The 22829-nt window shown below is 39.0% G+C and overlaps 1 protein-coding gene across 1 annotated transcript; it reads right to left on the reverse strand.

Annotated features, from left to right (window-relative positions):
• Positions 1-4585: 4585 nt before the first annotated feature.
• Positions 4586-22262, reverse strand: LOC149226788 (E3 ubiquitin-protein ligase UPL1-like). The gene is given in 16 exon segments (XM_089377606.1): positions 4586-5006; positions 5105-5211; positions 5681-5820; positions 6151-6376; positions 6489-6569; positions 6693-6839; positions 7043-8159; positions 8452-8705; positions 8791-9068; positions 9153-9363; positions 9460-9762; positions 9899-10959; positions 11159-17591; positions 17719-17925; positions 18014-18112; positions 22201-22262. Coding segments are annotated over 16 exon segments (10800 nt in total). The 5' UTR covers positions 22234-22262; the 3' UTR covers positions 4586-4903.
• Between the last annotated feature and the right edge of the window lie 567 nt (positions 22263-22829).

Below are 22829 nucleotides of genomic sequence, written 5' to 3' on the forward strand. Positions count from 1 at the left end.
GAGCTCAGAAGGAATATAAGAACTTGCAGTGTTAATCGTATGCCAGCACTTTTTTTTTCGGAGAGAAAATCGACATGATATTATATTAAGGAGATATAATAGGCATGATACAATTATCAGACCATATGATCTAATCAAAAAAAGCATAGGCCAGGAAAAGACAGATGCTGAGCAGATATGGAAAGATACATGTCAGGCGAGCAGATAAATACACCTAAGAGTCATAACAGTCCATCATAACCATCCCTCATGAGAGGACCATGGAAAAGCATCAGAATCAAAAAGAGCAGATCGTATATACAGAAGACCCATAACAGCCAAATCAAAAAGAGATCCTTGAAGGACGGCAGCATATAACCATCAGAATCAAAACTGTTCAGACAAAGCAGAAATAAGGATCGGAATGGAGGAAATGGGAGTCTTTGAATCCTGGAAAATGCGTGCGTTCCGCCATTTCCACAAGAGCCAGCACGTGTAGATGAAAAGCGATCTCCATTCTGATCGTTGAACGGACCACCATCTGAAACCATCCTGGACAGAAGCGAACACCTGGTAAGGAAAACCAAAAGAAAGGGAAAGATCATACCAGACATGGGATGATGCCGAACATTGGAAGAACATATGGAGATTTGTTTCAGATGCCTGGCAGCACATGGTGCATCTACCGGGCCCCATCCATCCCTTTCTCTGAAGAACTTCCCAAGACAGGTTCCTGTTAGAGAAAACCAACCATGAAAATAAAATCGCCTTTAGCTGACAGGAAGATTTCCAGAAAATGGAGGGGAAGGATGGGCCGGAACGCAGCGGAAGAAGGGATGAGGCAGCCGTGTATAAGTCCTTGACCCTTGCAGTCTGTTTGAAGAGCCCCATCGACCATACTAACTCATCAATTGAGCCTGTTTGAGTGAAATCGTATGCCAGCACTTTAACACTAGAGTAAACGAACAAAAAAGTTTGGCAGTGTTAGTTGTTTTGTAATTATGAGCTCAATGATCAAATATACAACATTTCTTTGTATTTATTAACCGGATGAACTGTGTGAAGCTCAATTGAGCCTAGACACTTGATTGTGTAAAATTGAGCCTAGACACTTGATTGTGTAAAGCTCAATCAAGTGTTAGTTATTTTGTAATTATGAGCTCAATGATAACATTTCTGTGTATTTATTAACAGGATGCATTGTGTGAAGCTTAATTGAGTCTAGACACTAGGATTGTGTTGGCATGTTATCAATGTACTGGAATGAGCACACGCCCACCTGCAAACCCTCCGCATTATATTTGAACAAACTAAACCTTCCTGAAGCCAACTAACCTACATCTCATGGGTCTTCCTTTTACTAAGTTATGAAGTCATATTTCCTACAAGCAAAAGTGAAAATGCGCAAGTAATTAGCGAAAGGTTCAAACGTTTAAGAGCTTGGGGAAATAGAGTAGGAATGCTCACTACTTTAAATTTATCTGCCCTAAAATACTTAACAAATTGGGTATTTTAACAAATTGCCACACATCAGTGGTAGTTTACTCAATTGTTGACTATTGGGAGAGGAATATGGTTCTATTTGAGCATTACCCTTTATACACACATGTTGGAATTGATTTCACTATTTGATAGTTAAATTAATCTATTTTATCCAAATTGAAGCTAATTGCTCATAAGGATCAAGTTAATATATTTTCCCACTTGCACTTGTTATTTGGAATGAGTTGATCCCTTCTTGTGGAGTGACCCCCTTTGGGTGCAATTTTTCAAAACTTGCATATGGAGGAGTACTTTAACGATTTATTAATGACATGTAAGCACCCTTGGACATTGAAATATTATATTAGTTATTAAGGGGTGGAATCAATTACATTGCATTTATTTTTAAGGCAACACTCCTAGGTGCTTTTTCAGCGTTATTGCATAGATATTTTTCAGCAACACATGGGATCTTTTCACTAGATAAATTTTGAAGTCTAAAAAGTTTCAAGCGTAGGCATTTTTTGGATGTGGAATTCAATTCTATCCTTGTGATTAACATCATCATCTTATATCCTATTACTTCTTTTAAAAATGATGATGATGGCACATTTTTTGTTTTGTAATCCATTTTTGCTTTCAAAACTTATATAATGGACCTTGGAGAACACTCTCACTCGTATACATTGGGAGCTTGAGGAGGGCCACAAATGGCACAATGCATGGTTGTACTTTATCTCATTTTTAAATTTGGAGATTCTTCTTGGAGAGGACACATGTGGAAGGCTCATCTTGCTATTTTGGTGATTGTCCTGGAAGTTATACATTTGTGGAGAGATGTTCTACTTTTAATTTTGAATTGACCTCATCATTTCTTGTGGAGTACTTTGTCTACTTGGCATCTTGAGTATTCATATATGGACTTAGTTGCCTGTGAAAAGCTACTTTTTTAAAGGTTGATATGGGTCATCATCCCACGGGAACTATTACATATTTTAATATCTCATGCAAATTTAAGTGCACATAGTGAGTTCCCTTAAGTCAACCTTGAGTACATCCTTCAATGTAGCCTCAGCACCAGCGCCAAAAATCATGCATTTCTACCTCTCCATCAAGCTTAAGAGTTCTCTAGAGTTCATACCCCCATTCCAATACAACATAAGTTTTACCATGTTTGGCTAGGTACTTATTTGTCCCCAAAAGGAAGGATACAACAAAAATGTTAAATCATTTTTGGCAAAAACTTATCCCCGACTTCATCCCCATGCAAGTTGCACCATCATGAGCTCAACACATAGAATTTCTTATTTATTGTGGTTTGTATATATCAATGTACTGAAATGAGCACACATCCAAATTCAGGGACTTAATTTAACCATCTGAATTGCTTAGTTGAATCCTACTATGAAGAGCGATTCTCATTGCTTTAGTTGAATCCTACTATGAAGAGCGATACTCTTATTTATTGTGGTTCGCATGTATCAATGTACATCCAAATTCAGGGACTTAATTTAACCATTTGAATTGCTTAGTTGACTCCTATGAAAAGCGATTTGGAGAATGACACAGCACACCATTAATCGTTGTGGTCAACTATTCATGTGAGTAGCTTCCATTGCAAATCAAATGCTTGACTATTAGTCAAAAAGTTGGAGAAGCTACCTAAAATCCAAAGTGCTATCTAATGGAGACCTTGGAGAACACCCACACCTCTTCAATTAGAGATTTATATTCTTTTATTTGAGGTAGTTATGGAATCAAGGGGCACATGAAACATGAGGAGGACAAGTGCGTCCACTTGCATGCATCTTACATGCATTTGGAGCTTCAATTAGACATTTATATTCTTTTATTTGAGGTAGTTATGGAATCAAGGGGCACATGACACATGAGGAGGGCAAGTGTGTCCACTTGCATGCATCATACATATAAATCAGGATGCCACACATTGCACAATGCTTGGTTGTGCTTCGTCTCAATTCTAAATTTGGATATCTTGGAGAGCACACACGTGAGAAGTTCATCTTGCTATTTTGGTGATTGTCTTTGGAGGGGATACATTTGTGGAGAAATGTTCTACTTTTTATTTTGAGAGTTGATTGACTTGTACGACTTCATCCCAATACAAGGTGAGGTTCACCATGATGAGCTCGGTACTTATTTGCATCACCCAAAAGAGAGGATACATCAAACACGTAGAATTTCTTAATTTCTTATTTGTCGTGGTTCGCATGTATCAATCATTTGCATGCATCAAACATTTGTTGTGGTTCGCATGTATCAATGTACTGAAAAGGGCACACTGCCAAATTCATGGACCTAATTTAACCTTCTAAAATGCTTAGTTGAATCCTACGATTCATATGAGTAGCTTCCATTGCAAACCAAATGCTTGCCTATTAGTCACAAAATTGGAAAAGCTACATAAAATCCAAAGTGCCCTATATATAATCATATCATCTATATTTTTTCTATATTGGCTTTAATGAAAAATGCATGATGCGATATGTGCACGAGGTACATATTAAACTTCGGAGCTGCTACTTAGGGGCATATTTGTTGTGGTTCTGCATTCAAAACTCTCTGAGTAACAATCCTGGCAATAAACTTTTAAAGACGTCATTATATATCTGTCAACAATAAGAAAAAGGAACCCTCAAATACAAAACAAGAACAGCTGCTACTTTTTTCTACAATGAAGTTACATTAATTAGTAAACCAAGTCCATTGTTCCATAAAGGTGCCAACAGAAAAAATGCATTTCATTCTCCCGAAAGTTCAATATTCCACTAAGGTGCCACCTGGAAGAATTATTGACCAACTTCCACCTTAACCAATCCACCTAAAAGAGAATGCAGCAAAATATACATGTAAATGCAAAATGTATATATTCCAAGTGCTGAGTTGCCATTAACAAAGTCCTATTTAAACTTGGCGCATTACTTTGACCAGTGCCTCCCAAGACACGGTGAGAATGTGGGTAACTAATTCACCAGCGCCAAATCAAAAGAAAAACAAATCCTTTTGCATTATTCGTGTGAGGCTAGTAGCACATCCAACATGCTGCCAAAGAAGACTTTTATAGTAACGGAGTAAATGACAGACCATGTTACGCCAAGATAAATAGACACAACAAAACATTTCATTAAATTGCAACCGCAATAGAATTCCTGAAGAAACTGTTTGAAACCAGGATGACTATTTTATTTTAGAATTCATTCAGATACGATACAGCAATTTGACATGAAAATGGTAAATACAAAGCCTCATCAAAGTGAGGCTAATGAATGCCTTGAGAAAAAAAAACTTTGGCAGTCAAATATTCCTTCAACATACTATACAGCAAGTTTCAAACTTCAATCAAAAGGAAGTGGGCTCTCCTTATTCCTAATTCCTTCTCCAGACAAGAACATATCTACATCTAAACCTTTTTGAACTTCTGTCAACCAAAGCCAAAACCTTCACTGGCCTCATGAATAGCCAGAAGTAAGCGTTCTTCCAATTGTTCCTTTGAAGGATATTCAGGCAAGTCTAATTGATTGAAACTGCAAAAGCACGAAGTATTTGATTAAATTAAAACAAATAAAAGAAGTGTTACAACAACAAAATAGATGAGCATCAATAACAAAATCCAAGTACTTACCAAGTATGAGCTGATGGCAACCTATCAGGACTGCCATATGCCTTGTGAATCTGGAACCTTTGGAGCCCTGAGATTCCCTGCAATGCTTTAAAACCTTCCAGAGGCACCTAGTGAAAAAATATGACAGAAGGATTCAATCATCTATATAAAAGAATAAGACGTCTGAAGAATTGAATCAGCTGACATGCCCCATTGTATGTTTCATATTAGGTTTTAGATGCAGCAAAATATTTATTCTGTTTGCTTAGTACTAATATTTCGTCAGATAAAGGAACATCATACATTAGGTTCTCACAATATCACATTAAAAAGTAAAAATAAAAAATGATAAAACATGACAGAAAAATGCCAGATGCATGTGCATCAAGTGCAGGATCAAATTGCTCGAGGTGCAGACCTTTCTTCAAGTTTTGCACTCAGAGGTTTGTACAATGAATAAAATGCCATAGGATCAAGATAACCCATACACCATACAACAATTAATTGAAAAAAGCAACTCAACACAGCTGAATCTTATGTGCAATATCTACAAATAGATTATATTACTTAAACTCACAAACTAATTTAAATCATTACCTTTGAAGTGCCTGTTACAAATTGTAAAAGCCGTGCCCTATCTTCTTTACTGAAACTCTGTACCACCTCCCAAAACCATTGGATAACAGGAGATGCTGCACTGTAACCAGCATACTCTGTGTTTGCTCTAAGGTCATCCACTGCACACACAATAATATGTTATATTTATTATAAATTTGAAGACGTTTATACTAACAACACACCCATATGAATAAATTGTAAAACTTTCCTATTCGCACTTACTGATGATACAAACCTGTGACCAAATGGTCACAAGGGAAACTATGCAAGCAAACAAAGTTCACACAAAAAAATCAAATAGGACGACTGATTGTTGATTGTCAATATTGTAAACCACCAAGCAAGCGAGAAAGAACATTTCCAGGCGAGAAGATTGATGAAAATTGTTTTAGACAATTGAATGGGAAGGCATGCATGTGAGAGAGAGAGAGAGAGTTCATTGCACTTACGATCAATTTCTGGAAGACCACTAATGAGAAGCTCAAGTTCCTTGTCATTAAATATAGAAATCAAGTTTTTCGGAATCAACTCATTGAAGCCCTCCAAGAAAGCATTGATCTGAGGACGTATTGCTGTTGTGAGTCGATGCTCTGCAACAAGATCAACATATTCATGTTTATTTTCCTCAGTCACTCGGATATTGCGACCACCAGGAATCAGTTCATGGTCAGTAACCTACATATAACAAAAATCTCAGTTAGTTCCCAAAACATATGATACCGCATGCCATAGGAGAAAACATATGATACCGCAAGCTATAGGAGAAACCACATGGAATGGTGATTACCTCTTCCCTCTCATACAGTATCAGTTTCTCTTCATCCGCATCCATGCTAAACGTAAGATCAGGCATATCCCTTATGTCATTCTATGCAAAAAATCAAAACATCAAAAGGTCAGTGAACAAAAATTTTGATAAAAATTCAAATCCACACCTCTATTTTGCCATGAATTTATTATAAATCAGAACTAATCAGCTTTCAGATCATACCTCAAGCATCCACTTCAAATTCTTATAGTAATCTGGATCAATAGCTTCGATGTCATGATAAGTAACTTTGACTCCAAGAATGTGTTTGTAAAATGAACGTGTAAAGTGAACATCCAAAAGCTGACCATCAAACAAAGCCTTTGCAACCTGAAAATTCCGTACTTGAATATATTAGATAAGACCAGAAAAAGAAAAGCAAAACCAAACTCCCTCTATGATTGATATTTTATGCATACCAGAATATAGTTCCACATTAATATATGTGATAGAATAAGGTTAACACCAGCTTAAACTTAGTCAACGGCCAAAAACATTAGCACAAATATATGAGAGGGTAAGCAAAAACATACCACTCTCCCAATAAACTTGAAGTATGAAAGATGCTCTGTTTGGTAGACAGAATTGGGGTTCGGCTGGAACGTTGCTTCATTACCAACAGTTGTAAATAGCAAAGCACCCTTATCAAAGATTACCCTTGACAACGATTGGTACCATTCCCTTGTAAGCCCACCAGCATCAATGCCTTCCTCCCCTTGGAAGTTGACATTCAAACGCCCCTTTAGATCTCTTGCTGAACGCATTCGAAGCTGATTGTATGAATCTTCCAGGATATATGCTCGTCGAACAGATATACGAACAGAACTGTAATTTTGGTGATCCTGATGCTGTCGCATTCTTGATCGAAAATATGCACGCTTGTTGTCAAATTCAATCAAGCGTGGAACTTTTAACAAGAGAGAGAGAGATTTCTCAAGTAAGCCAGGGTTTTGACGAACAAAAGCATTCAAAAGCCTCCTGTGCCTTTCTGCAAACTTCATTAGGGTGATACCCTTCTCATCAACCTTTCTCTGCGGCGCTGTCAAGGACCTTGATGGGAAAGAAGACTCAGAAGAACTTGCAGCTTCTTTTACCTCACTAGCAGTAGCACTGGTGTATTCTAGCTGTGCAGGTGTCATTTGACCAGGTTGCAACTTTTCACATGTTACAAAAAATGCCTCGATATATGGCAAGATCTTTTGTGTGCCTGGTGGCAAAGGAGGTAAAACCCCATTTGAACCAGAAGACGCAGACACAGTAGACAATGAAGACGACCTGTTCTCTATCTTACCGATGCAGAGACTCAGTTCTTGCCATAGAGGTTCAACAGCTGAATTTAACCTCCTGATTATAGTAACACTTTCATCATGATCTCTATCAGGCAGTACCTCATCATCCTTTTCCTTGTTAAGTGAGGAAGCAAGATTACTCAAGGCCTGCAGTACCCTGAGAATTGCAGCACCAGACAATTGAGTTGAAAGAAGCATGGTTTCAGCCTCACCAAAACACTGAAGTTCACCCACTGCAACCTTGCTTAATCTTTCTGCAGCATTTGACAACTCAGTAATGAAAAGATGTCGATGGGGAGGTGCCACTTTCACTAACTTCATCAATACATCAGCAGCATGAGAATATGCAAGGTCTGACAAACTGCAGTTGAATCAAGCTCAAAAATTAGGCATTCAGAAAAATACAGAGAATGGTGAGTAATCCCTTAACCTAGACAAGATACAAGAGCATTCAAAAAGCCAAAAATGAAGATGTTTTTATCAGTCTATAATAGTCAATTTGAATTAAATTATTCAGCCAATTTATTTGGCTGCATTACTCAATAGTTAACATCGCTGACGGTTATGGTTATGGAGACTTCTCATCCTGATTTCAGTCAATAAAAAAACTAGGATTAGAATGGAAAGAGGCACAGGAACACTATAAGCCTTACCCTTCACATGCCAGCAAAGATGATAATAATCTAAGCTCCGTTTCAGGAATATTGAGCAGCACTGTTCCAGGATCAACTTTCTTTTCTGCAGCAGAAGTTGAACCCTGAGAGGTCATCTCCAAGCCTGGAGTATCAACCTGTGCATCAGTTGTTACATCCTGAGGAGAAGGTTTTGGACCTGAATCTGTAAGCTGAGATTGAGACTGGACATTGACTTCAACATTGTTCATTATGACTTTGAGAAGACCCATCACCTGCATTCACAAATAGGATATTAATTCATTACCAATTTTATATTGCCACTAATATTGATAAACAACAAGCTTCTTAGGTATTTACCTGTTCGAGATGGGCAATGCTTCTCGAATAGAGAGGTTGATTAAGAAGTTTTAAAAGTAAAACTATAGGAAAATTGGCTGTCATCTCTTTATTTACAGTTTCCGGTTGACTCTCTTCATCAATCATTAAAGCTTTACCCCTTTCCGTACGCTGATCTGGTTGAGGTTTAGAAGCATCTGGCTGTTCTAAATAGAGTAGAAGATTTGCAACAAGTGGATGATTTTGAGCCAAATATGTCAAAGTTTCCAACACACGACGTGATACCAAAGGTGGGACTCCTGTAAACACTAACCATCCTTAGCAAATAAACTTACATAATTCTGTGATTCTCAGATATGAAGAAAAACCTTAAATGATCTCACCATCTGAAAACTGTGGCCGTGAATAAATCACATGACCCAAACAGCCATATAAGCGATAAGATGATATGCTAGTCGAAGAGGAAGCATTTTGTGTAGATCCTTCCACATCTGGGATCAGCATATCCAGCAGAAGCTGAACCAGTGTAGCTCGTGTAACACTGTGGGTACATACATTAAATAGGAGGCGCTGCAGTGGTCCTTTATAAACAGGCTGAAGGAACATAATACGGTATTAAAATCTAAAATTGCGTCTATAGGCCACCAAGAACAATCCAATAAAAGTAATTTGAAGTTTGTAATCTTGTACCTGGACAAGTTGAAGAAGACGGAGCATTGCTTTAAGAGCTGCGGTATCCACCAAAGGTTTGCCATCAGCTTCATTTAATTTGTCTCCAAAAACAGTTCTATGTGAACCTGCATTTCCAACTCTATCTGAACCAAGGGAAACATTTCTCCCTCCTATTCCTGATAGATGGCGTCTGCCTCTATGAAATGGTCCAAATCGATCATCATTTGGGTCATACCCAAACCTTCGACGCAACCTATGAGCCTCAGTAACAAGTGCCTCGGGTAAATTAGCCAGCACGGCATCTGAGGATGTCAACAAAACCTGCATTCCAGATGGAAGATCACGAGTCTAATTGCAATTCCAACTTGATATGTAAAACAAACAGGCTCAATGAAATATTAATACAAAGTAAACAAGGGTTAAATATTATTGTTAGCTCCTAGCAAGAAGATCATACCTCAGTACGAAGTTCAGGAGGGAACGTGGCTAGTATTGAAGCACTATCCATATCAACAGGATGTCCATCAAACCGATGAGATTGAAGCAATCGCTGTGCTCGTTGTTGTGCAAGAACTTCTGCTTGTATATCTGGAGGAAGAGCAGCAAGGAATTCAGGATCAATCTCTTCAGCAGCTGGTGGTTGACTATTTGTAGGTTGTGCCACCTGATTTTGCTGGGAAGCAAGCACCTCTGTTCTTAACTCTTCAGGAAGAGCCTCTAGGAATGTAGGATCAATAGAATTAGATTCTGCAGCCACAGTATTTTGCTGCTGCTCACTAGGAGTATGTGCAGGCACACTTTGACTGCTCTCTCTAACAATTTCTGGTTGGGCTGGTCCTCTATTACTATTTTCATCTTGCACACCTTCCATATTTCCAGATGCATCAATCTGTCCAAGGTTTCCAGTTCCATCAGCACTTCCAATTTCCACTTCCAAGCTGCGAAGGCTTTCACCTAATGTTGCACCACTACCACTACTATCTTGGCTCACAGCTTCAACATCACGCATGACTCGCTCATTGCGTTCATCTTGCATCTCAAGGTCATGGTGAACAGCACCTGTAGTCTGTTGATTTCCTTGCTCCATAGAAGCCTGTTGTGAAGGCTGAGTTGAAATACTGTTTGTATTGCTGGCACTATTATCTTCAGTATGGGATTGTTCACGTTCCTCTGTTCTATCATTTTCCTGAGATTGTAGAGTTTCTGTCATTCCAGCACCATCATCTGCAGCTTGTGAGGCAGTAGCTTCATCCTTTTCCTGTGATATGGTGGTATCATGGGCTTGATCTGATGGAGTATCATCAACTGGCTGAGACCTCTGTAACTGAGATACAAACTGCTCCTCAATCCCCAATGCTATTGTAGTGCCACTCATCCCTCTGAGTTGCTGACTATCATCAGCCCAGCTACTCAAACGATTTCCTGGCCTTCCACTTCGAAGTGTTCGAAAAATAGAGTCCAGATGTGATGAGGCTGAAGTATTTTCAATATTACTCTCTGTGACAACCCTGTCGTTTTCTGCAATCATAGACACAGTACATTGTATATGTCATCTTTGAATTCTAGTCTGAACCCAAGAAAAATATGTTATAAACCATCAGCTGTTCAACAACTAGAAATGTTAAAAATTACCTATGATTCGATGATGCATCGATAAGCAATGATAAATATTTTATAAACTATCATCTGTTCAATGACCAGAAATGTTAAAAATTACCTACGACTCGACGACGCATTGATCTAGATGGGGCAGTTGGTCCAATGAGGAGGGGATGTTGAAATGCTGTTCCACGATCCTCAGTCCTTCCAAGAAGATTATAGATAGAGGTAGTGCGTCCCGTTCGCCGATTTGCACCAAAAACTTCTTCAATAGGCATCACATGAAATGGATCAGATGGGAAATCACCTTCAGCTCGACCAAGAACTTCAAAATGATCAAACACATTAATCCCATCCTCCAATCTCAATATAAAGTTATTCTCGTCATCCTCATCTTCTTCATCTTCCAGTATATCATCCTCATCATAATCCTCACCAAGCTCATTAACATCATGGTCATCATGATCAGCATCTGGATGTGACAAGTGATGAACATCATCTTCATCTAACTCCTCGTCCTCTTCCTCTTCCTCTTCATCCTCATCTTCTGCATCTTCTTCTACACCATCCCCACTCATCTCCTCTTCTTCATCCTCATCCACTAAACTATCTTGCCCACCATGTTCAATACTAAAGCTTGCAACCACACCAACATCTTCCTCACCACCCTCATTCATAAAATCCTCTTCCGACTCTATTATCAAATTTCCAACAGTTTGGACAGAGGCCATTGCATCATGGGAAGATTCCATTTGGTCAGACTCTGTTTCATTCTGCTGAGAATGAGCAATTGCATCTCCTGATGGTGCTTCTTCATTCCCTCTTTCATTCTGGCGTTGATGCACAGTGGAGCCAGAAGCTCCAAGACTGCTACTTTTGTGTTGAGCATCTTCATGACCTTGTACCGGTTCCATAGTTAAGGACTCTAAGGCCTTCACAATGCCATTTGCAAGCTTAACACACTCAGGATGATCTAAATCTAGATTCTCAAGAGTAGAGGACAAGGCCTGAATCACTCCAACATCAATTAGTGTTTTTGATACTTCTGTTGAGATGTTTGACCCTGAAGGTGACCGCGCTGCAAGAACATCATTTATCAGATCTATAAATGCAACCATTTGGCATTCTGGAGGTTTGAAGCCACCTACATGAGTACAGATAGAAGCATTGAATGAATTAACAATCTCCACAAATAACCTTCTCCGTCCTTCAGCTGAACGAACACATATTGCCATCAAAAACTGGCTAGCCTTACTTGAAAGTTTCTGCCTCCATTCACCATCTACCTGCTTTTCTTTTATGTGCCTCACAGAATATGGAAGAAGCCTATGAAGAACATGGTATAAAGGCCCACTGTGGCCCATGCCACTGGCCACTCCTTGTAAGGGGGCTCTAGGATGGCTGCTTTCAGCATCACGACGAAGAATAACATTTACTGCTGATGGATACATTAGAACTATTTCAGTTAGTAGCTTCAAAATAAAAGCTGCTCTTGCTAAAGCAAATGAAGATTTTCCATCCAGTTCCAAGTTATCTCTGCCAACAACAGCTTTTCCTTTCTCCTCTGATGGAATCTCATCAACATCCATATCAGTAACAGATCCAGAAGATATAAATTTCCCAAGGTCATTTGTCACAGGGAGTGAATATTGAGTAACTGAATCCAAGAGTTGTTCAATCACACTTGCAAAGCTATGTGTTGGCCTCTTGTGTCCCTTCATTTTCCCTCCAACATCAGAAATTTTTATCGATGCATTACCCAAGTTGCCAACAGGACTCTTGTCACTTTGCACAGATTTATCTCCACTTCCCAGCCTATCTTTCTCTAAAACCTTTTCCTTCTCTTTCCCTTTTTCCTTCTCACGATCTCTTGACAAAATTACATAAGGTCTTTCTCCAACCACTTCAACCTGACAAACTGATTGTGCTGCAAGCATAAAAACAGCAGGGTCTCTTGAGATAACAGGAGCCAAGTTTGAAAGAAAAGTACGAGCACTCACCCTTCCATTCATATTTCGATTTAAGGCTGCTACAAGACTGTGCCGAATTTCTGACTCCATAGCCGCCTGCAGTGTGTGAGGATCCTCAAGAATATGTCGAACGATAATTGATGCAACACTGTCAAACCCTGAAAATAGGCAACTAGTAGGCAAGTTCAGCAAAGCAACCAATCCACCTCTATCAAGGAAACGCAGTGCTATGGCATGCACCCTTGTAAGCCTTCCACACAGCTGAAGAAGGGCTTGTAGTGTTGTTGAGGGCAGATTCATCTGAATGAAATCACAGACAATGTCAATAGCTTGTTTCTGCTCTTCAGTAGTTATGTACCCATCAGGCACATTCAACATGTGCTCTGTACTATTTTGCTGATTAGACTCCAAGTTCTCAGGATTCTCAGCATCACCATCTTTTTCTTGGACAGTTCAGAATTTAGAATCAATTTTTTGCTTCAACTGTAGCAAATTATCAAGAACTAGTAGCATGGGTGTCACATACTTAAAATCTGGCTGGCCCTCACTTTTTGATACCTGCAGGCAAAAGTTGGACAAAATATCCAATAAAACACTAACAAGACCATTGTCAGCAGCAACTTCACAAGCTGCATTGTCTTCATGTAAAATTAGAGCCAAAATATGAGATGTCAGGGACAGCATGCTATCATCCTTTCCATGATCCAAAGTACAATGTTTCAGTTGCTCTACAAGAAATGATATAACCTTAGCTCTTTCCCGACCATCATTTTGAGTGCATGACGTTAACAGCAAATCCTTCAAAGGAAAAGCTAGAGAGTCCTTAGCATGGAGCAACTTAACACAAGTGGAAAATATCTCATCAATAGAAGGGGCTTGTACCAACTCCTCTTCCTCATCAATATCCTTTTGGCTTGTACCCGTCTCTTCCTTAGCTGAAGATTCAGTACTTCCCAATGACAAAGCTAATGCTCGAGCAAGTTCATCGTCTTCCTGCAAGGGCTCCTCTGCATGAGTAAACAGCCAATCCATAGCCAGCTCAACACGATTTGAGTGAACATTTCTAAGGGCTTCTTCTGCTCTTGCCCTTGAGAATCCCATTTCAACAATCATTGCAATTGCTGAATCATCAGGAGGTGGTCCAACAGCTTGAGTTGACAGATTACTGCCTCCTGTAGCTTTCACCACTTTGTCATCAATTCCAGAATAGACATGCTTCATTATGGAACAAACTGAAGTAATGAATTCCACACTGCACTGGGGAAACAAGGGATGGTTCCACACAGGACAAACTACCTTCAAGACCTGGGACTGTAGTACCTTGGCAAAGTTTTCTGAATCTTTTGGAAGAGAAATGGTCCCATTGGGAACAGGATGCACTAGAAAATGTGATGAAGAACTCCTAAAAATGCAAGAAGGTGTTGCTAGGTGATCCATCAGCCCTACATAAATTACTAATGTACCAAATATCCAAGTCTTGTCACTTTCATCATTATTGGCTCCATCTGTTTCCATCAAGACAGGTGTCTGCAGTACTGTCCAGAGCAATTGACTTGTAGCTTCGAATGTAGTTAGTATCAACTTGATCACACCATGTCCATAGAAACTATTTAATAATATAGGGTTACATGATTCTTGTCTATCCACAATGACAGCCTGAATAAAATCAACAATCTTACCCAAATAGCGACACTTGACTGAGAATGGAAACTCCCTCTGTGATATACTTGCATGTCCATCAAAGTTGAGATCATCCAGAAAGATGGTTGCAAATGTTGATGCAACAAATTTGGAAGCAGGACTGACAGCAGGAGAATCATCCCGACGGCGAGAGGGTAGATGCATTACCTTTCCTAGTTCTGAAAACAAATGGCTTATATGAAATGACAATGACCTTAATATCTCATAGCAAAAAGCATGGAGTGACTTTTGCTTATTGCCTTCCATTTTGCTTCTAGAGGAGCCTTCATCAGAATGAGAAGATTGTGCTTGGCGAACATAGGCTTGTCGGCCTCGGGCAGAGGAATCAATGTTCAACCTTCTTTGAAGCCGTGCACGATGACCAATATCATGGAATAAATGTATCAGATCAAAAATTTGAGGCTCAGCATTCCAAACAGATGACTGTCTATGTTGATTCAAAATAAGATCCACATAATGCCCAACAGAAGTTGGCAAGTGATCATCAATGTCACTTGCATGCACATCCAAATCAGTTGTGACACTGCTGGAAGTGGAAACATTGCCATCTTCTTTCTTTATCACTGCCTTTGAATCCTCAATAAGTGCAACTTGCCATAGAATCTCTCGATGTATCATCCCAATGTCAAGAAGCACATCCTTGCTATCATTTCCAAACTCTGCCATTAATGTTGCCAACCATCTATTCTCTCTAGTGGCATCAGCTAGAAAGACAAAAAATTGTACCACAAACAAGCACCAAAATACTTTCCGGTTCAGTCCATTTTCGGCAGCTAATAAATTAGTCCCCACAACAGGACCCAACACATTTAATGTAGTCTTGAGATGCTCTCTCAGATAAGCACAAAATACCCGTGCAAGGGCTGCTGAGTGTTGCTGTGTGAATGCCTTGCAGACTGCAACCATGTGCACAGCTACAGACATCCCCTCCGAAGAGAGTGGAATACTTGGAAGGGTCAAGAACCTCATAAGAGCTTCTATGCCCTTTTTCTCAACAAATATTCGACAAGTTTCAGGATTTTCCATTGCCCGATGGACAAACACCATGGCATGTGAATTGCATAATTGTAGAAAGCGTTCATTACTCATATTTTCAACAGCCAATCCACTTGTCCCAACCCCTTCATTATGTTTATCTTCAGAATCCGTATCCATAGGAACAGGACTATCCAATCTGTCTTTGGCTTCTGACCCTGTGTCACCTGCTGAAGCAACTTTCTCAAGAATTTCAATGATAACATCTACACCAGGTCCCCTCAAAGAAGGGACATGGCGCATTAGCTCTTCCATTGAATTAGCCAAATGAGCAACCCCTTCATTCAATGGTAGCAAATACTTGCGTAATGTAAAGACATGTACAAGAAACTGCAAAGCATTTCTTTCAGTCACTGCCTGCAACCCTGTATTGTTAAGACATAGTGCATCAAGACCACTAGGGATGCAGCAAAGTGCTTTTGAGGAAGGGAGAAGTAAATCTTCTGATATAGCATCCAAGAAGGCAGTAGTAAGGCCTGCTGCATGCAGCGTTGAAAAACAAGTCGGATCTTTATGAATTAGTTCACTCATAAGTGTCACCGCCGAAGAGAAGATGTCACCACCAAATTTATGGGAATGACTGAATATTAATGATAGGCTTGATGGCAATGTACTCTCCTCTGAGCCTGGAGGCCTTGCTGGAGCATATGTTGTTGATCCCAATGCCTTGAGTAAGGCTTTGATAAGACACCTACGAGTATATGGAATTTGTCCTTTATCATCATCATATGTTGAAGTTGCAATGCTGCTTCCTTCTGAGAACTCCACAACTGTATTAACCTCAAATTGTAGCCTCTTGATTGTATTGTCTAGACCTCCAAGATCTCTGAACAGAGTGACAGCTGGATTGCTGTAATCCATAAACTTCTGGAGAATCTTTACAGCAAAAATGACAAGGTGCGTATGAGAAGAATTGGTCTCTTTTAACAGAGGCAAAAGGGCTGGAATCAATCCAGTTTCTCTCATGGGACTGGGAGAAGTTGATGATGATGTGACATATGCAAGGAAAAAATATAAAGCCCCCTCTATTAATGAAATAGGATACACTTCTGTTGTAGCCAATGACATGACAGCCCTCTGCAGCAAGCTCAATAAAAACACACGATTTGCTGCATTGTTAACGATATTTGGAACATTTAACACTCGACTCCTCTCATGAGATGCAGAGATTACTGCAAACTGATATCCTAAAGCCCAAATAGCGGCTGATCTAATATTGTCTGGTATAATGTTCTCAGATTGCAATACCTTCATCAAATCGTTCATAAACTCAGGGTCATTTGAAAAAAATGCCCCCAATTCTTCATGGTTGTCACTTGACTGCATCAATACCATAAAAGCCAAAAGTCTAATACAGCTGTACTGCCTGCGAGTGCTCAGAGAAGGAAATGCACGCGTATATCTGATGCGAGTCCATAGGGAAAACCTGAGCTCACTGGGTATTTGATATTTATCAATTAATTCCTTTAGAAGGACCAGTTCATTTGGCTGTTGATGCAAATCAGGAATATGAATCACTTGTAAACCTGACAGACTTGCACCATTAAAATTTTCTGCATTGTCCAGACCACGATCAGAATAAAACTCAAAATGAAGAGTTGATCCTAATTGACTTGCTGCTTCATCACATCCATTTTCTACAACACAGGAGAACAAACCCAATCCTTCTTCTTTACTTCCCCAACCTTGTGATAGGGCAAGCAAATGACGATTCAACGCTGCACTTCCCGGCAGTTTTCCACTCAGGTGTAGCTTGGCGGGGTTAATTTTTACAAGAGCTGCAAGAGCATGCAGGGCTGCTAAAAGTATATCAGGATCATTTGACGACAGTAGGTATGTGAAATGCTGCATAAAACATAAGTCTTAAAAGTGATTCATTTGGCACAAACAACCAAAACCATCAAAACAGGTAGAAGGCAGTAAATAAGAGGTAAAAGTTCAAAAACAAATACTTATAATACACACTTCATACCTCTAATCCAGTGAAAGAGCCCTTATTTCGACAATTTTCAAATATTATAGCAAGTACTCTCAATATTTGCAAAACTGCACCTTTTGGAAACGAATTCTCCTCATCCAATAAACTGTCTGATAACTGCAGGTCTTTTCTTGAACTAACATACTTACTAAAAAACAAGTTGAAATGTACAAACAACTCTGTCCAATGATGAAAATTACCCTGTTTAAACACCACCTCAAAGTTACAAACAAATACACCCAAAATAGAATTAAACATTAAAATAAATATATAAGAGCTCACAACTCACCTTATCATCGTAATCCCACGTAAATCTTGAGAGAGGAGCTTCAATGTCCTCCAATGGAGTACTAATTATGTTTTGGATGAAATCTGTTACTTTCTGAGGCTGCAAAAGTTGTGCCAAAACAACTGAATAAGCAAAAGCCACTAGTGAAACAAACATCAAATCAGACAGCAGGGTCCTCTATAGGGAGATAGGGGCACCCTACCTACCTAAGTAAAATAGCAAGAAATGTTAGTGTCCCACTAAACAAGAGATGGACAAATTTAAACAATAGCAACATCAACCTAATGTAAAAAATACATATTTGGAATACACGGGAACTTCTGAAACTTATATCCTAACAGACAAACACAAGTAAAATTCATATCCTGCCTGGAGGGGATGTAAAACACTCACATTTTATGTAAACAAACCAGATTACAAATCAAATTAAAAAATTAACAATGTTAAACTTTTAAGCCCATCAAGACCTCTCCACTGTCCACATCCCTTTATTTTATTTTAATTTCACCTTGAGAATTGATTACTACGTTATTGACTCAAAACTCATGGGATGACCAGTTACAAAGCAACACAATGCAGGGGAAAATGTAAGCACAGATTAATTCAATCGTAATCTGCCCATCTTTATCTTCTACAATGAAAACAAAAAAATATAATGAAAAAATCAAGTCATGAAAATCATGCTCAAATATCAACATAATATGCCCAAGAGACTGTCCCACTTGATTTTGATTTTACTTGTGTTAGCTGCTTAAGCAGCCCACTTTGTGTCAAATGCCAGGATGTGTTTACATTAATAGTTGAAAGAAGTTTTTAGCAGGATAATATCACCATCAATTCTTTGATGAAATTTATTCAAAAAAATGTTTCCAGGGACTCTATAGGCATGTGGCATCCTATAACATTGCAGAGTATTGCCTTCAAAATTATGGCTAGAGCTGTCATGTTGCAGGTGAGAGAATAGCCATGAAGATTGTGCACAAGGATAACACAGGCTTTATACAGAGATGCCCTTTGTATCTCCTGTAGTCTGCCCATTTGCATGGGTCAATTGAGCGGTGTCTCTCTTCTAGATGATTCAGAGATAGCAAACAATCATCTGTGGATAATCCACATGTGTATGCAACCTAATCATGATTCAGTGGTTGGCATTAGAGGTTGTTTATTAGTCATTTGTGAGGCCCGTGGGGCTGTTGTCAGTTATCATATGGCAAACTATGGGCTTGTTTGGTCTTGATGAGCCTCCTCCATGGATTTTGGCAGCATGGAAATTTGTTCACAGTGATGGTATTGTCAAATGTCTTTGCATCCCATTTGGTGTGGTCTTACACCAATTGCCATGTCCAATTAGTGTCTAGAGCAGTTGCAACATAAGTTTCTCTTCCGGCACCACTTGAATCTTCCATTTAGTGGCAAGTTAATTGTAGCACATAAGGTTCTCCAGGCTTACTATATCAATTATGTGTCCTGCTGGCTTCCTAGTAGGGCCAAATATTGTGGGACAAAAGGTTTGCCTGTGGTTCCCTGGGATGTTTGTATTATGCCCAAGGATGGGGGAGATCTTGGATTGGCTGATGTGACAAGTCAGGGGAGTATTCTAGCAGCAAAGTGGATGATTTGATGTTCAGAGCTCTGTGATACTACCTTAACTCCTCATAGTTTTCAAATAGTTGGATCTTTCATTTTCAAAAGTATTTGACCAACCTGAAAAGTAGCTAGTTTGGTAAGGTATTAAATAGCAAGTGGGCAAGACAGTTGGTTTGGAACTCAAAGGTGCAAGGTACTTATATCATTGATCTTCATTGCTTTCAAGCACAACGATTTAAGTTAGACATTTTTTCGTAAACAGATTTATGGGATGTCATCACTCATCCTTAGAAGAACTGGCATTACTTTGACCATAAGCATGGGCTTTCTTATAATCAACACATTATTACACACCATCACGATAAAGGGCGCTATATTAAAATGTACTAGATATTAAGAATGGCAACTAAAGTTGCACCTTAGAGATTTAATCCCTCTTATTGCTTAAAATCAAGGGTTAAGGTGGATCCAAGATGGTGTATATTTCATTAACTGGTCAAAATTTCCACCTTAACAATATATTAAAAGCTGCTGTGACATCAGCATTACTCATTCACTCATGATAATCTGCCCCAAAATGTGCTGTGGAATGCACCTCTTAGCAAAAATCACATTAAAAATGGCATCCAGAGAGTCATAAATCACCATAGCCATCACCCTAAGAATATTTTATTTTTTCTTAAGGATATTGCAAATCATCACAATAAACAAGTCTGTTCCCAATATAGAAGCAGCCCCTCATAACCCCCTTACACAAACACCCTGCAAAAATATTATTTTTCATGAAAAAATCTAAATTGTTTATAATAAACAAGGATTTGCACCACATAAAAGGAGCCCCCAGCAGCCAATTATCTCCATGCATCACAGCCCTCACAAAGAGGTAAGAAGAGATGAAGATGGTCCATTCAGATACGGAAAGGGATCACCTTAAACTTCAGCTGTCTTACATGTATTCAATGTTAAATATACACTATAATAGAGAGTAACCTCATTGTCAGTTCCATAAATTTTATTATTATTTCCATGGCGGCTGATATCTCAAGAGGACTAACATAACTTGGCATTGCTATTTGGATCATCCCCTTCATTTTCCCATCATTTAATGAAAGTTATTAATTTAGTTTGTGAAACTAAATTGATCTAAATTTCAATCGCATAAGTTTCCTTAATCGTGCTAACTCACCCTTAATGCACAGTGAACCAGAACAGCTAAGAATTCAGCTAGGATTCATTCCTTATATTCCGATGATAAAATAGTCAACGTAGTGGAGTTAATATATTGCAACTATTATAACAAGAATAGGATGTATATGGAAATATGGACGTATTGGCCTTTGCTATATGGAAATTCTCCAGCTGTACAAAATATGGTAAATTTTCCATACAGTATTGACACGGTACAGTCGACCTATTTTTGACCATCTTATAAGCACCAAAAAAGCGGCCCACAAAACTCACAAATATTAATAAAAATTAAAAGACCTATAAATATAATCTACATTGGAAAATTTCAAGGAATGAATTATTTTCTGGCTTATTGCACCTTATGAGGCTGAAATTCTTCTAAAATACATAACAAAATGTATATTTTTGTATATACAAAATGTAGATGTATAATTCCATATGGAAGCCATACTGGAATTTTTTCCTGCCGTATTTTTTTCTGTACTGAATCATATTTGTAATCTAATCTTACTACTGTGATTACAACAAGTGAAAACTTCCATCGAGCTGTGGTCTAGTTGTAGGTTGAAGCATTTGCCATAATGTTCATGACCCAGGATGGCACGTGTTCAAAAACCTGACAAGCATGCATTCCATGAAAATGAAGTTGGCTAGGTCTTCCCAATGTGTAAGACCATGTTAACACTATTCAATAAACAATGGTTCCAGGTTCATGCAGAGGTGCTATTAATGGCGGTTCCCGTGACAATATGGTCTTGATTGGCTATAGCCGAACAGACACCCGAAGATACTGCTTTGTAACCAAAGTTGTCATGTTGTGAAGCTGTTATTATAAGAAGTTACACACTGTCCATTCAAAAGGTGTTGACCTACCCCAGAAAAGCCGAAAGGAAAAATGTAATACAATAATGAGTAGGCAAAAACCCTGGCAAAACTCTTCTGAATCCCACACTTAGACGATGAGAATTGCACGACTCCGAGCCCCGTGAAACCCCAAAATTAAAAACAAAACATAGAACCCTGTAATTAGAAACCCAAAACCCTATAATTAAAGCGGACATGAGATCGAGAACAAAAGTCCCACAGCAAAAGATATCCGCCGTAGTAACTTGCACTAAAAACAAAAGACACCATATGCCCTATTCTGAAAAACAGCTTCCTATGCGCTTCTAACCCTAACCCATGAACCCTTGAACCATGATTTCAAACATGCGTTTAATTTACAGACACCTACTAAAAGCAATCCAAACATAATGGCGTGCCGACATCATATGAAAAATCAAAAGCTCCCAGACACCCAAATTTACACAGTTCACCTAAGAGGACGGCCATATGGTTTCCGATGAGAATATTGCCAAGACAAATAGCTTAAAGGCGGAACGAGATAAATTTAGAGGAGAAAATAAACTTACAGGATCATTGTCCACCTTCCGGGCGGGCCTCATGGTATCTTCTGCAATCAATTGGCGCAGCATCAATGGCTGCCTGTGCCTTAAGGTCCCTATCTTGCCAAATATATGTTAACCCTCAACTTATTTTCAGAGGTCCTCGACTTGGTCTGCCTCTGATTCTCCTCTCTGCTTCTTCAACTGTGAATCACCATAGAAACCCCGGTCTCAATCTCAAAAGGGAAGCGAAACAATGGTTTCTACTATTGTTGATCAGAATTGCAAGCTTGCTAGCATGCAAATATGAAAATTCATAACATGGGCGAGCTTAATATATATCAAAGCGGAAGCCCAAGAGGCGGACACAAACTTTCTCACTCATGCTTAAGAAGAGAGCTCAAAACACCCATCTCCTTACCATTTCCATGCCCTTCTTTGGAGCCACGGCAATTTTAATGGAAAGGACCTCGCCTCCGCCTTCCCATTAAACACCCCACCCCAAACATTTGCTCCATGCCATAAACCCCTGCGGTCCTATGGGGAGAGAGCTTTGATTTTTTAATCGTGTAGGTTTTTCATGACCTTTTTCCCTCTGCTTTAATAAAACTCTTCCTTTCACTCCAAGTAATGCACATAAATACGTACATATAATA

The sequence above is a fragment of the Pinus tabuliformis genome, chromosome J (genome assembly GCF_031772625.1).
Source record: "Pinus tabuliformis cultivar Carrire ecotype Pingquan chromosome J, CPIR1, whole genome shotgun sequence".
Classification (NCBI taxonomy): domain Eukaryota; kingdom Viridiplantae; phylum Streptophyta; class Pinopsida; order Pinales; family Pinaceae; genus Pinus; species Pinus tabuliformis.